Genomic DNA, 14,446 nt, shown 5'->3' on the forward strand with positions numbered 1-14,446 from the left:
TGAGTGTTATAAAATCTCGTTCCAGTTTCTTAGCGTAACTAATTCAATTAAGAAGATCTGAGTTTTGTTTTTTGTTTTTGTTTTGTTTTTGTGAGGGAGCAGTGTAAATAATAATGTTCCGATCCACACTCCATACCAGCTGGTGGCGGTAATGCGCCAATTCGTTGTTTGCCAACCGCCAAAAAAAAACAACAAGAAAAAGAAGACAGTAGTAGTAGAAGAAGAAGAGAACGCAGAAGAAGAAGAAGAAGGAGGAGGCGGAAGTGGCTGTGGGGGAAACAAGTCGGTGCCCACGCTGTTGCGTGTTACTAAACAAAATGGGTAAAGGCGTCTTTCGGTGTGTAGAATGCAACGAGAGGACGGCGGAGCTGCACCGGGACTACAGCAACGGGATCCTGAAGATCACCGTCTGTGTCAGTCTAGCGTCCACTTCCCGGTTCTGTTCATTCAAAACCCGGCTGCTAGTGATCTCTTAACTCGTATCTCAGCTCCTGTCCTAAATATAGGGTTTACATTGCGGGTGCTGGACACGTGGCGTCCACAGATGTGTGTGTGTGTGTGTGTGTTAGCCTTCTCTCGGAACACATTTCACACCGAAGACAGTTAATGGGGGACGACTGGTCCAATTTGGGGGAAATGCGGGTTTGGGTCAGTGGTCAAGGTGCGGGATGGGTTGGAATAGGCATGTAGTTCTGAGGGTTAAGGGCTAGGTAATGAATATGTCTATGTAATTTCTCCAAAAGTGACCTAAGCAAACTTGTGTGTACATCTTCATCATCATCATCATTACTCGCGCGCGTGTGTTACCTTTTGGAGATCTTTTCCGGTCGGGACCAGTGATCCTGATGGGGACCAAAGCCTGGTCCTAATAACGCTAAACGTCATGTCTGGGGTCCTGGTTAAGGTTAGGGGTGAGGTGTCTGAGGTCCTGGTTAAGGTTAGGGGTGAGGTGTCAGAGGTCCTGGTTAAGGTTAGGGGTGAGGTGTCAGAGGTCCTGGTTAAGGTTAGGGGTGAGGTGTCAGAGGTCCTGGTTAAGGTTACGGGTGAGGTGTCTGAGGTCCTGGTTAAGGTTAGGGGTGAGGTGTCAGAGGTCCTGGTTAAGGTTATGGGTTAGGTGTCAGAGGTCCTGGTTAAGGTTAGGGGTGAGGTGTCTGAGGTCCTGGTTAAGGTTAGGGGTGAGGTGTCTGAGGTCCTGGTTAAGGTCAGGGGTGAGGTGTCTGAGGTCCTGGTTAAGGTTAGGGGTGAGGTGTCAGAGGTCCTGGTTAAGGTTAGGGGTGAGGTGTGTGAGGTCCTGGTTAAGGTTAGGGGTGAGGTGTCAGAGGACCTGGTTAAGGTTGGAGGTGAGGTGTCTGAGGTCCTGGTTAAGCTTAGGGGTGAGGTGTCTGAGGACCTGGTTAAGGTTAGGAGTGAGGTGTCTGAGGTCCTGGTTAAGGTTAGGAGTGAGGTGTCTGAGGTCCTGGTTAAGGTTAGGAGTGAGGTGTCTGAGGTCCTGGTTAAGGTCAGGGGTGAGGTGTCTGAGGTCCTGGTTAAGGTTAGGGGTGAGGTGTCTGAGGTCCTGGTTAAGGTTAGGGATGAGGTGTCAGAGGTCCTGGTTAAGGTTAGGGGTGAGGTGTCTGAGGTCCTGGTTAAGCTTAGGGTTGAGGTATGACTTCGTTATGTTTAGGGTTAGCTTGTCCACATAGAATGGAAGTTAATCCAATGTCCTACTAAGGATAGCTGTGCAAATGTGTGTGTGTGTGTGTGTGTGTGTGTGTGTGTGTGTGTGTGTGTGTGTCAGATGTGTGCTTTTGTCGTCTGTTTACCTTTAACAAGCTCCAGGTAACTGTGTGAGTCATACATCTATCTGTGCTTTTTATTTTCAGGGGAGTTGCCATAAACCAGTTGATAAGTACATCGAATACGACCCAGTTATCATCCTGATCGACGCCATTCTGTGCAAGACACAGGCATTCCGGCACATCCTCTTCAACACTAACCTGAATGTAAGCTTTACACCGTTTTACCGACCTTGCACCATGCTCTCGTAGGTGCATGCAGTGAATGGCATAAGTAAGATCTAGGCTTTCTTATGAAGGGTTCAATGTTTATACTCGTATGATAATTTATGAATGAGTTTCTTTCCTCTTGATTGTTTTAGATTCATTGGAAGTTGTGTGTGTTCTGCCTGCTGTGTGAGGCCTACCTCCGCTGGTCTCTTCTGCAGGGCTCTGAGCCGAGCGGCGACCCTGCCGACATCATCCGATACACCAGGGAATGGGACTTCTACTGCATGTTTGGATTGGCTGCCCTAGGTAATATAAAAAAGGACTAGAGCTTCACTTTATTAGCATCAGAGGCAGTTCAGCTGCAATGTGCAGTATTTGTAGAGTAAAACTTACAACACCAAGGTTCCCTGTACACGCTGATACACGGTACAGTGTGTCAGAGCCTCTCACACAGTGTAGGAGAGCAGGGAACGACACTTTACGGACAGAGAACAATATATTGTACTCCATATACTCAAGACTCTATAGCAGTGTGCGTTTAAACAGCTGGAGCTGTCGAGTGACATGTGGCAGGTAACAATGCTGCATTGGTCCAGAAAGTTCGGTTGACTCGGACGAGATACAGTGGCTATAAAGTCTACACACCCTTGTTAAAATGGCAGGTTGTTGTGGTGTAAAAAAATGAAACCCAAGATAAAATCTTGTCAGAACGTGTTGCCTCTGGTTTGGTCAGGCATCCCTACAGACACAATAGGCCGTGTCTGCAGGTGGGAAGCCAGATGTGGATATGTGTCCTGGTTGCTGCACTAGCGCCCCCTCTGGTCAATTGGAGCGCCTGTTCCGGGGAGGAAGGGAACGGGGGGGGGGGGGGTAGCTTGATCCTCCCATGTGTTACATCCCCCTGGCGAAACTCCTCGCTGTCAGGTGAAAAGAAGCAGCTGACGACTCCACATGTATTGGAGGAGGCATGTGATAGTCTGCAGCCCTCCCCGGGTCGGCAGAGGGGGTGGAGCAGAGACCGGGACGGCTCGGAAGAGTGAGGTAATTGGACGGGTACAATTGGGGAGAAAAAGGGGGGGGGGTAAATTAATAATAGTTGCATAAGTGTGCACACCCCTGAAATAATAGTTTGTTGAAACACCTTTTGATTTTATTACAGCGCTCAAGTCGTTTTGGGTACTAGTCTGGCACATCTTGACTTGGCAATAGACCCTTTTAGAGGTACGACTCTGGCACATCTTGACTTGGCAATAGACCCTTTTAGAGGTACGACTCTGGCACATCTTGACTTGGCAATCGACCCTTTTAGAGGTACGACTCTGGCACATCTTGACTTGGCAATCGACCCTTTTAGAGGTACGACTCTGGCACATCTTGACTTGGCAATAGACCCTTTTAGAGGTACGAGTCTGGCACATCTTGACTTGGCAATCGACCCTTTTAGAGGTATGACTCTGGCACATCTTGACTTGGCAATCGACCCTTTTAGAGGTACGACTCTGGCACATCTTGACTTGGCAATAGACCCTTTTAGAGGTACGACTCTGGCACATCTTGACTTGGCAATCGACTCTTTTAGAGGTACGACTGGCACATCTTGACTTGGCAATAGACCCTTTTAGAGGTACGACTCTGGCACATCTTGACTTGGCAATAGACCCTTTTAGAGGTACGACTGGCACATCTTGACTTGGCAATAGACCCTTTTAGAGTTACGACTCTGGCACATCTTGACTTGGCAATCGACTCTTTTAGAGGTACGACTGGCACATCTTGACTTGGCAATAGACCCTTTTAGAGGTACGACTCTGGCACATCTTGACTTGGCAATAGACCCTTTTAGAGGTACGACTCTGGCACATCTTGACTTGGCAATAGACCCTTTTAGAGGTACGACTCTGGCACATCTTGACTTGGCAATAGACCCTTTTAGAGCCTACATAATGACTACTTCAGGGCGTCGGATGGAGGCAAAACAAAGCCAGAAGCGGTAATGCTAAATACGAATCATGTCCTCAAGCAAACGTACATCATCTAGCTAACGTTAGCCAACATGTCTTCATGCTGTGTTTTTGGGTGCCAGAATCGAAGAAGTAATAAACTAAACTTGAAGTTTTATCACATACCAGCTGCCACTCCCAGTCAAAAAGATCAGAGACAGCTGTGGTTAAACGTGATAAGACGAAAGGATTGGACTGAGGAGATCATCAAAAATGCTCGTGTTTGTAGCGCGTTCATCATAAATATACAAGCTGATAAAACTTGCTAGCCGGCAGCTAGCTAGCTAGCTAACGGCTTCCCGTAAATGTCTCTAAGGGGAATGTTTTGCCTCCAGCTAAGCTCCGCCCACATAAAAACGTTCAACAATGAGATCCTGTTCATGTTTTGCAAGCTCTTTGTGGACCGTGGCTTTTGCAGTTGGATGCAACCCAGGAAAATCCTACAGGAACAGCTGAATGTCATGTGGAGTTAATCACAGTCGCTGTAATTGATGGCAGGTGTATACTAACTACTATTTCACATGAGTTCAGTCAATTCTGAACACAGCCATTTATCAGCATAGCCATGGGGAATTGTCACTTAAAGATACAAAAAGATGGATAGCCATATCTTGAAGTTGTGTAACCGCCATGATTGTGAGCCAGTGTTTTCACGTCCTCTCTTCCTGCAGAGCTGTCAGCATTCTGCGGCGGTGTGTTGTTGTTCCTTTGGCTGGCGGTGCATTGTCTCCAGGGTGCAGAGCTGGAGCTCGGCTTGCTACTTCGAGCCCTGCTGCTGTCCTGCTATGGCAAGGTCCTCCTCATCCCGGCTGTCATCTGGGACCACGACTACTCCCCGCTCTGCCTCGGCCTCATCAAATTGTTTGTCCTGACCTCCAACTCGCAGGCTATCAGAGGTACCCTACATACTGATCAGTCCAGGGTGGTATGATGTATTGGTTGATTGATTATTTGGTTGCCAGGAGGGTCAGTCGCACACAACACGTCACCAGCTATCAGAGATTCCTAAACCCTTTTATTGAAGGATTTTGGGTAAGTTGTGTGTTTGTCAGTTATTCCATCATTCTGTCTAATGTTGCGTAGCCTATAGATGAGCGTTAACAGGCTAACATGCTCATTGTGTTGCAATAAGCTGCACGGTTGATGGAGTGAGAAATTTCACCATCAGACCAACTTGCAGACAGAGCCCCCCGGACCCCCTCACTGTAGGGGTCAAGCGTTGAGGTTTTTGCTTTCCTTTGTCACCCATCTGTATGTGCTTACTATTAAATATGAGAGATTTTCATTTAATGATATTTTAAGGGCACAGTCGAGGGGCAACTCAAAATGTATTTTGAAAACCTCTGCAGCTATGTTCAAAAATGTTCTCGGCTTCCTGTGGCACTGACCTCCAACAACCAAAGTAATCAGTTATATAACAGAGAAGTTTTAGTTCTGATTGTTTCGCTTAATTCACCATTTCATCATTAGGGTGCTTGTGGAATATTAATCTGTCTGGTCCGTTGTGATCGTCTGCTAGCCTGTGAACAGTGAGGCGCTGTGGAGAGAGTCACGGTCTAGGATTCTGATCACAGGTTTTAGTGTTTCAGAATACGTGACAGGATATCTGATCGCCAACATTGCGCTGGAACAGTGAATTTTGATACTGTAACGGCTCTGCGTTCTGCATATGCTTACTCGTCAGAGTTAGAGGGAATTGGGCGGCACGGTGGCGCAGCGGTTAGCGCTGTCGCCTCACAGCAAGAAGGTGCTGGGTTCGAACCCCGGGGTTGTCCAACCTTGGGGGTCGTCCTCTGTGTGGAGTTTGCATGTTCTCCCCGTGTCTGTGGTGGGTTTTCTCCGGGTGCTCTGGTTTCCTCCACCATCAAACAGACATGCATGTTGGGGTTAATACTCCTGTCTGTGTCCCTGACCGAGGCATGGCAAGACGACCTGGAGTTGGTCCCCGGGTGCTGCACAGCAGCTGCCCACTGCTCCTAGCTAGACAGCTAGGATGGGTTAAATGCAGAGTGTAATTTCCCCACGGGGATCAATAAAGTATCTCAAATAAAAAAAAAAAAGAATACTGGCTCAATAAGTGCATGTTTTAAAATGTGCCATTCTCTCTTCCCGTGATCCACCACCTCTCCTGCAGTCATCCTGAACAGCCGGAGACATCTGTCCCTGATGGCGGTGGGGGTGGGCTTGCTGTCAGAGACCTGCATGGCCCGGGCCTTTTGAGCGGCTTCCATTAGAGCATCAAGGACATCCTGCTATCTGACTCGCTGCACCAAACGTCCCTTTCGCCATCTTGGATGGAGGAAAAAGGGAAGGCCGGCCCAGAGATGTGACCCTGGAGGTCGATCCAAACAGAGCGGTGCAGTTTTGGCATAAGCAGGGCAGTGTTTTTAATCAGTGTTTTATACGAGGAGGTGGAAGACACCCAAGAAAAGGCAAGGTCTGAGTTTCGCAGCACCCGGAGGGCTTCAAACGCGATGCGTGACAGCAGAGAAGGTCCTGTGGCTTTTACTCCTCGGATAGTGAGGGAGGGTTACCGTCTGTTGGGAAAGGATGGAACATTCGCCTTTCTCCCTGTTGACACTGGAATCGTTTCCAGAGAGGCTTATCATGTAAAACTCCAGCGTAAACATTCTAGGAAGGTTTCCAGCAATGTGTTTTCTTTGTTTGAAGCCCCTCCAGAAACGGTAAGTCCCTGATCCAAGCAAGTCTTAAATCTAGCGGTGAGATTTGGCCCAGTCGACGAGTCATGCAAGCACAGGCCATGAGATCATCGGACAGCTGTTAACTATCTGTTTTTAAGGGAATCTACTGACACCACACATTCCCCGGCTCACCGGGGAAGTAGGTGCATTAATTCACACACAGACTCGCACCCAGTGGATTGCAAAGGTTGAAAATGAGGCAAAGGACTTTGAATGTAATGTTTAAAATCGGGTGTGGGGAGATGGCGGCACGCATTCATGTTCACGGCGGCCTCACCCATTACCGGTGTGGGAAGATGGCGGCGCAAATTCACCTTCGCGGCGGCCTCACCCAGTACCGTCCATGCAGTGTCTTTGTCCATGTCTGCATCTAAGTGTGTCTTGGTTTGATGGCCGGGAGAGCTGGATCTGGATCAGCTGGGAGAGCTTGGCCCGTTGCGTCCTGTGGGCCCAGGGACCACGGCCCTGCCTGGAGCTGCACCCGAAGAGGTAACGCCGAGTGCGTTCTGACAGAACGCAGAAGCGGGGCGGGCTGAGCTGGCTGCTAGCCCATGCAGACCGGCGGTTCCTACAGTCATCCTGGCTGGCGTTGGTTCTCCTGGACAGTGGTTTGTAGTTTAGGCATATGTGTTAGTTTGGATACGTGTGTTCTTGTACTTCTGGGTGTGTGTTGTTGTCTTTGTGTTGCACTGCTGACGACAAATGAAGTGTTTCTGATTCTGGTTCTGGTTCTGATATCCTCACAAGAAGATCTTATAACAGTGAGGGAAAAGGTTTCTACTGCGTTGGGGGGGGGGTAAAACCTCCTTAGGTGGAAACTGTGTGTGTGTGCACGCCTGCACTTAAAACTAGAACAACGAAACTGCACAAAGTCCTCCTGCTGCCGCTGGAATGTGGAGCGTTGAGGTTGTGTAAACACAGCGATGTTCACTTGGCGAGCAATACACAATCGCACCAGATGTCTGTGGAATGAGGGGTATTCGGCGCCCGTGCCAGCGGTATGCGGCTGAGTACCTCGGCCGCAGGAGACCTGCAAGCGGGCCTGGCGTTTTTAAGGACAGACACGTGAGACGAAAGACGTACATGTCCGGAGTGAAACCAGCTGTCCCTGCAGCGCCTACACACAACGGAGACTCGCCCTTCTTTTATGCTGCACAAAACAAGTTGAGTCCCTACGGTTCACACCATACACATGTTGCACCTCAGACCAGGTTTTTATGGTGTATTCAGAACGTTGTTTTATATTTTTTAAATACCGCAGGCTTATGTTTCTATTACAAGCCAGTCCTGACATTTAGTCGTGGGACAGACTCTTTCTCTCTGTCTCTCTCTGACTCTTGCTGTCTCTCTGACTCTCCGTCTCTGTCTCTCTTTCTGTCTGTCTGTCTCTCTCTCTCTCTCTAACTCGCTCTCTCTCTCTCTGACTCTCCGTCTCTGACTCTCTCTTTCTGTCTCTGTCTCTCTCTCTCTCTCTCTCTCTCTAACTCGCTCTCTGGCTCTCTCTCTCTGACTCGCTCTCTCTCTCTCTCTCTGACTCTCCGTCTCTGACTCTCTCTTTCTGTCTCTCTCTCTCTCTCTAACTCGCTCTCTCTGGCTCTCTCTCTCTGACTCTCTCTCTCTCTGACTCTCTCTTTCTGTCTCTCTCTCTCTCTCTCTCTCTCTCTAACTCGCTCTCTCTGGCTCTCTCTCTCTGACTCTCTCGTTCTGTCTCTCTCTCTCTTTCTGTCTCTCTCTCTCTCTCTCTCTCTCTCTCTCTCTCTCTCTCTCTCTCTCTCTCTGACTCGCTCTCTCTCTCTCTCTCTGACTCTCCGTCTCTGACTCTCTCTTTCTGTCTCTCTCTCTCTCTCTAACTCGCTCTCTCTGGCTCTCTCTCTCTGACTCTCTCTCTCTCTGACTCTCTCTTTCTGTCTCTCTCTCTCTCTCTCTCTAACTCGCTCTCTCTGGCTCTCTCTCTCTGACTCTCTCGTTCTGTCTCTCTCTCTCTTTCTGTCTCTCTCTCTCTCTCTCTAACTCGCTCTCTCTGGCTCTCTCTCTCTGACTCTCTCGTTCTGTCTCTCTCTCTCGTTCTGTCTCTCTCTCTCTGACTCGCTCTCTCTCTCTCTCTCTCTCTCTCTGACTCTCCATCTCTGACTCTTTCCGTCTCTCTCTCTCTCTCTCTCTCTCTCTCTCTCTCTCTCTCTCTGACTCCATCTCTGACTCTTTCCGTCTCTCTCTCTCTCTGACTCTCCGTCTCTGACTCTCTCTTTCTGTCTCTCTCCCTCTCTCTCTCTAACTCGCTCTCTCTGACTCTCTCTCTCTCTGACTCTCCTTCAATGACTCTCTTTCTGTCTCTCTCTCTCTCTCTCTCTGACTCTCCGTCTCTGACTCTCATACTCACACATATACGTATGTACATGTAAGTTGTAGGAAAGCACATTTACATTCTAGAGCAAATCTATAATACTTATAGATTATAATTAATAATTGTTAATGTGTCAGCTGCTCATAAATAAAACAACGTTTTATAGAAACGTCAAAAATGATGTTTTGATCTTCATTATTTTTAACTTCAAAGTAAAAATGTGTGCGCTGCATGCAGTATGAAGCGACAGGCGTGTTCACGGGTTGCCACAGGCCTGTGGATGCTGATGTGACGACACATCAATCAATCAAATTGCATTTTATACAGCGCTTTTCTAGCCGCAACAGCCACTCAAAGCGCTTTACAATTAATTCTCTCTCACACACACACACACCGACCAGCAGCATGTCAACTATGCTAGGAAATAACTGCTAAAGGTACAATTCGGGTTTTCTTTTTTCCTCCATTTGAGTCCCGTCGTTCAGCTTCTATCAGCCGATCTTTTTTTTTCTGAGCCTCGTGATGTCATCAGACACTTATTTACATACAGCCAATCAGATCAAATTATCAAACTGAAACCCCGCCCACCCTGGCTTATACTTGTCAATCGAAGTTCTGCTCATGAATATTGTAACGTGCATGGATAAGTAGACACGTTGGTCCTTGACTAACGGGTCGGACCCTTTAGTCGACTGGTTAACGTTGTCGCTTGCGGTGTGGGGGCCACGGGTTCGCGTCTCGGGTGTGGTGGCGGTTCCCGGACTCCCCTCCCCCCCCGGAATTCGCTACAATACTATGATGTGGCGTAGGCTCGCCAGCTCAGCAGCACCCGGGGTGCTGCGCCTCCTCAGAAGTCCTCCGCAGCAGGATGAATACCTGTTGGAAACTCTTGAACTTTCTGACGCTGAGCGGGCCAGCCGGCTCTTCCCTCTACAAGGCCTCGGTGACAGGAAGCCGTCTGAACTAATGGACAGGACGCTGGATCTCCTGGGAGAGCACAAGCCCGACTTCCTCTTCATCCAACTGTTTCTGCGACAGCTGCCTTCTCAGGTACGGGCTGCTTTAGCCAACACCGCCATCACTGACTGTCGTGCTCTGGCCGAGGAAGCTGGTAAATTCCCTGGCTGGTCAACAGCCAGCCATGCCGGTCTGCATGGGCTAGCAGTTAGCTTAGCCTGCCCCGCTTCCACGTCCTGTCAGAACAACCTCGGTGTTACCCCCTCGGTCGCAGCTCCAGGCAGGGCCCTGGGCCCACAAGACGCAGCGGACCAAGCTCTCCCAGCCAGCAAATGAAGACAAAACTTAAACGCAGATGTGGACAAAGACACTGCATGGACGGTACTGGGTGAGGCCGCCGCAAACGTGAATTCCTGCCGCCGTCTCCCCACACCGGAAGCGGATTTTTTTTTACATGTTTTTTTTGTAAAGACAGTGCACCAGTCTATGACCAGTGAACATTTCCTAATCGTCAACCAGACAGACATGAAACATTCAGACCATTAACTTGGTCAATTTTACAATGAACTGTTTGCTTAAAACTCGGAGTGCTCGTTATGAAACACCCTGACGAGTGTAAATGATGTAACCGGCCCCAATCTGATTAAAACCACTCAAACGTCTTTTGGAAGGCCTTGTTAGCATAACAACTGAGCCGATTACAGTCAGACCACGGTTAATTCTGTTTAACCAGCCGGTCGCTGCCAACTCGTAGTGTGAAGCTGAGACTTCCTGTCTAGCCGTCCATCTAACTCCAGATCTACCACGGGCCTTGTTGGAGGTGATGCACTCTATGTCTTGCATTCCTTTTTATGAGTATGCAAGAACAGAAATAAACACAATCATCAATGACATTTTCATTTCTACATCTGACATGTATTGGATTTTTAGCGTGTGGACTCAGTGTTTTATCATTATTAATGCAAGGGTCCAACCAAAACTTTACGTCATGGTAAGTGACCAGAGTTTTAGTTGTATATGTAAACTTTCTCAACGTGAGGTCTGATTGGTCAATTACCATGACGAATAGTGGTTTCGTCAGATATTGCCCAAATGAGATTACTCCAGCGGAAATCATCTCCCGGCGATTTACAGTGAATAGAGGAGGTTACGAACACAAGACACGGGAGGCTGTGGCAAAACTAAACATTTCTTGACTAGTTGTCAACTTGTTTGTTTCAGCTGAAAACTGATTTTCCTCTTTCAGCTGAATTAAAATGTACAAACCCCCCCCCTTTCAAAACCTCCTTATTTGAAATCATATTTCAGGATATTATGTGACCCAGACATGATCTGAGTCTAAAGTCATCAACACAGGCATGCCTCAAGGTTGTGTGAGTTCTCCCATTCTGTTTACAGTATATACAAATGATCATACATGTAGTCATCCCAGCACTTTGGTTGTCAGGTTTCTGGCTTCAGTTCAGAGGTTGAAATGTTTGTACAATGGTGTGATGACCATCATCTCATTGTAAACACTAAGGAATTGACTTTGATCCAGGACATCAGGGGGATCGTTCTCTTCTACTATATTACCCAGGTTCATTCTTACGCATACCTGGGTGTACATATTGATCTGTCTAGGAGTGTTCATGTGAATTCTGTGTGTAGGATCCAACAGAGACTCCACTTTTTGTGCAGGCTCAGGGTGTTTTGAGGTTGGACAGAGGGTAATGATGTTATTTTATCATGCTGTGATAGAGAGTATATTACATTAGGGAATGGCAGCTTTGGTAACATATCGGTTAAGTTAAAATCACAAATAAACAGACTGGTCCACACAGCAATAAAAGTGATGGGGGTGAGGGAGCATCCCTGCCTCCAGATGTTCTTTGAGATTAAACATTATAATTACATTTATCGCTGACCCCTCTCATGTCCTGTATTCAGAATACAGACTCCTCCCATCAGTGGACCCTACAGGGTTCCTATTAAATACAGGAAAAGACACCTGAACAGTTATACAACTCTTTTCATCCCTCTATCAGCGAATCTCATAAACTCAGGACATAAGAAGAGGTGAAATGAGGGGCGGTGCTGCACGTATTTGAATGAACTTTATGTCGTGTCACTGCACTATAATGTGTGTATTTTTACACGGCAGCCTTTTTGTGCAAGACAAACGTCCCTTGGGACAAATAAAGTAATCTTGGATCTTGAATCTTTTCATACCAGGTATGTACTTTTGATTTCCCAGGAGTTGTAGTCAAGCAGGATGGCTAGTTTTCACGGCTTTTAGACGAAGAGAGGGCGGCACGAGCACGGAAATAAAAACATTGGTCACCATGAAATAACGTCACTGGGATCAATGTTCTGAAAAGAACAGAACACAATAGAGTGCTAAAGAAAAGAATAGAATAAACCTCAGAAGCTTTAGCTCTGTTGAGAAATGCTTCACGTCAGCTTTTTGACATATTTAGCCATGTAATCTCTCCTGCGTATTCTGGCAGGTTTGTTTTTCCTTTCAAGTATTTTGCATACAGTGATGAGCCGAAACATTATGACCACCTGCCTAATATACTGTTAGTCCCGCGTGTGCCGCCAAAACAGCACTGACCCACCAAGGCATGGACTCTACAAGACCACCGAAGGTGTCCTGTGATATCTGGCACCAAAAACATTAGCAGCAGATCCTTCGAGTCTTGTAAGCTGCAAGATGGAGCCGCCGTGGATCAGACTCTTTGGTCCAGCACATCCCACAGTTGCTCAATCGGATTGAGATTTGGAGGCCAAGGCAACACCTTGAACGCTTCATCATGTTCCCAAAACTATTCCCGAACAATGTGTGCAGTGTGGCAAGGAGCATTCTCCTGCTGAAAGAGGCCACTGCCATCAGGGAATACCATTGCCATGAAGGGGTGTACCTGGTCTGCGACGATGTTTAGGCACGTGTCAAATTGACGTCCACATGAATGCCAGGACCCAGGGTTTTTCCCAGCAGAATCACACTCCCTCCACCAGCTTGTCGTCTTCCCACAGTGCATCCTGGTGCCATCACTTCTCCAGGTAAACAGTGCACACGCACACGGCCATCCACCTGATCTAAAAGAAAATGGGACTCATCGGACAAGGCCACCTTCTTCCACTGCTCCAAGGTCCAGTTCTGAAGCTTGCGTGCCCATTGTAGGTGCTTTTGATGGCGGACAGGGGTCATCATGGGTACTCTGACCAGTCTGCAGCTACGCAGCCCCATACACGGAAGGGTGATATGCACAGTGTGTTGTGACACATTCCTCCTGTAACCACCATTAAAACTTTCTGTGACTTGTGCCGCAGTAGACCTTCTGCCCGTTCGGACCAGACGGGATAGCCTTCGTTACACTCGCGCATCGATGAGCCTTGGGCGCTGGTTTGTGGTTTGTCCCTCCTCGGACTACTGTCAGTAGGTACTCCCCACTGCTGACCGGGAGCACGCCACAAGCCTTGCTGTTTCAGCGATGCTCTGATCCAGTCATCTGGCTATAACAGCGTGGCCCTTGTCAAAGTCGCTCAGGTGTTTACTCCTGCCCATTTCTCCTGCATCAAACACGTTGACTACGAGAACAGACGGTTCGCTTGCCATCTAACCTACCCAGACCTTGACATGTACCCTGGTTTGGAGAGTATTAATGTTATTCAGTTCACCTGAGTGGTCACAATGTTTTGGCTCATCAGTGTACGTCAATGCCATGGTAAACACGTGGGGTGTAAGGGTTGTGTTTGTGCACATGGGTAAGAATCAGTACTGCTGCATATTTCAGCCTGTGTGTGTGTGTGTGTGTGTGTGTGTGTGTGTGTGTGTGTGTGTGTGTGTGTGTGTGTGTGTGTGTGCTCGTGTCGTTGTGATACATAATCTTCTTGACATAACTTGTTTGGCTTAATCCAGCTGCCTTTCTCCAGCGTCCTTCTCTTGTGGCAGTCTGCCCGGCCCTCCACGTGGGGAGTGACTTTCACAGTGGATTTACCCTCTCATTCTAGATTACGTTAATCTGCTCCAATCTCCTGCCAGGTGTTCAGAATGGGATCAGCCCACAGAACGGACGGAGAGGTGAAAGAGAGAGAGAGAGTGGGAGAGAATGAGAGAGATAACAGGAGAGATTCATTCCAAAAAGGGCAATAAAGGGGTAATTCTGGGTTCATATTTGCTGCTAAGTAGTAAACAGGTCATAGGCATACATTTAAACAAACGCATTACTTATAGCTAGGGTAAATGTACCGCACGTTCGTGCACGCGCACACGCATATGCACGCGCTCACAAGCTTGTCATTGAAGGATTTTTAGCCCCTCCCACCAGAAAAGACCGGCTAGAGCAGCCGGGACTCGGGACACCCAACTTGAAACCGGGACAATCCCGGACAAACCGGGACGTCTGGTCACCCTGCTTATAGCTGGCAGAATTAAGTGTTGTGGCTTTAAATCGCCTGTTGGTGCTCACACTTTTA

General features: G+C 48.0%; 1 protein-coding gene across 1 annotated transcript; it reads left to right on the forward strand.

The window, feature by feature from the left end:
- Positions 1–314: 314 nt before the first annotated feature.
- arv1 (ARV1 homolog, fatty acid homeostasis modulator) lies at positions 315–6,503 on the forward strand. Its single transcript, XM_056295115.1, has 5 exons — positions 315–413; positions 1,863–1,982; positions 2,138–2,291; positions 4,657–4,881; positions 6,120–6,503. Exons 1-5 carry the CDS (start codon positions 318–320, stop codon positions 6,203–6,205), a joined length of 681 nt encoding a protein of 226 aa, XP_056151090.1. The 5' UTR covers positions 315–317; the 3' UTR covers positions 6,206–6,503.
- The last annotated feature ends 7,943 nt before the right edge of the window (positions 6,504–14,446 follow it).

This window comes from Lampris incognitus, chromosome 15 (assembly GCF_029633865.1).
Source record: "Lampris incognitus isolate fLamInc1 chromosome 15, fLamInc1.hap2, whole genome shotgun sequence".
In the NCBI taxonomy this organism is placed as follows: Eukaryota; Metazoa; Chordata; class Actinopteri; order Lampriformes; family Lampridae; genus Lampris; species Lampris incognitus.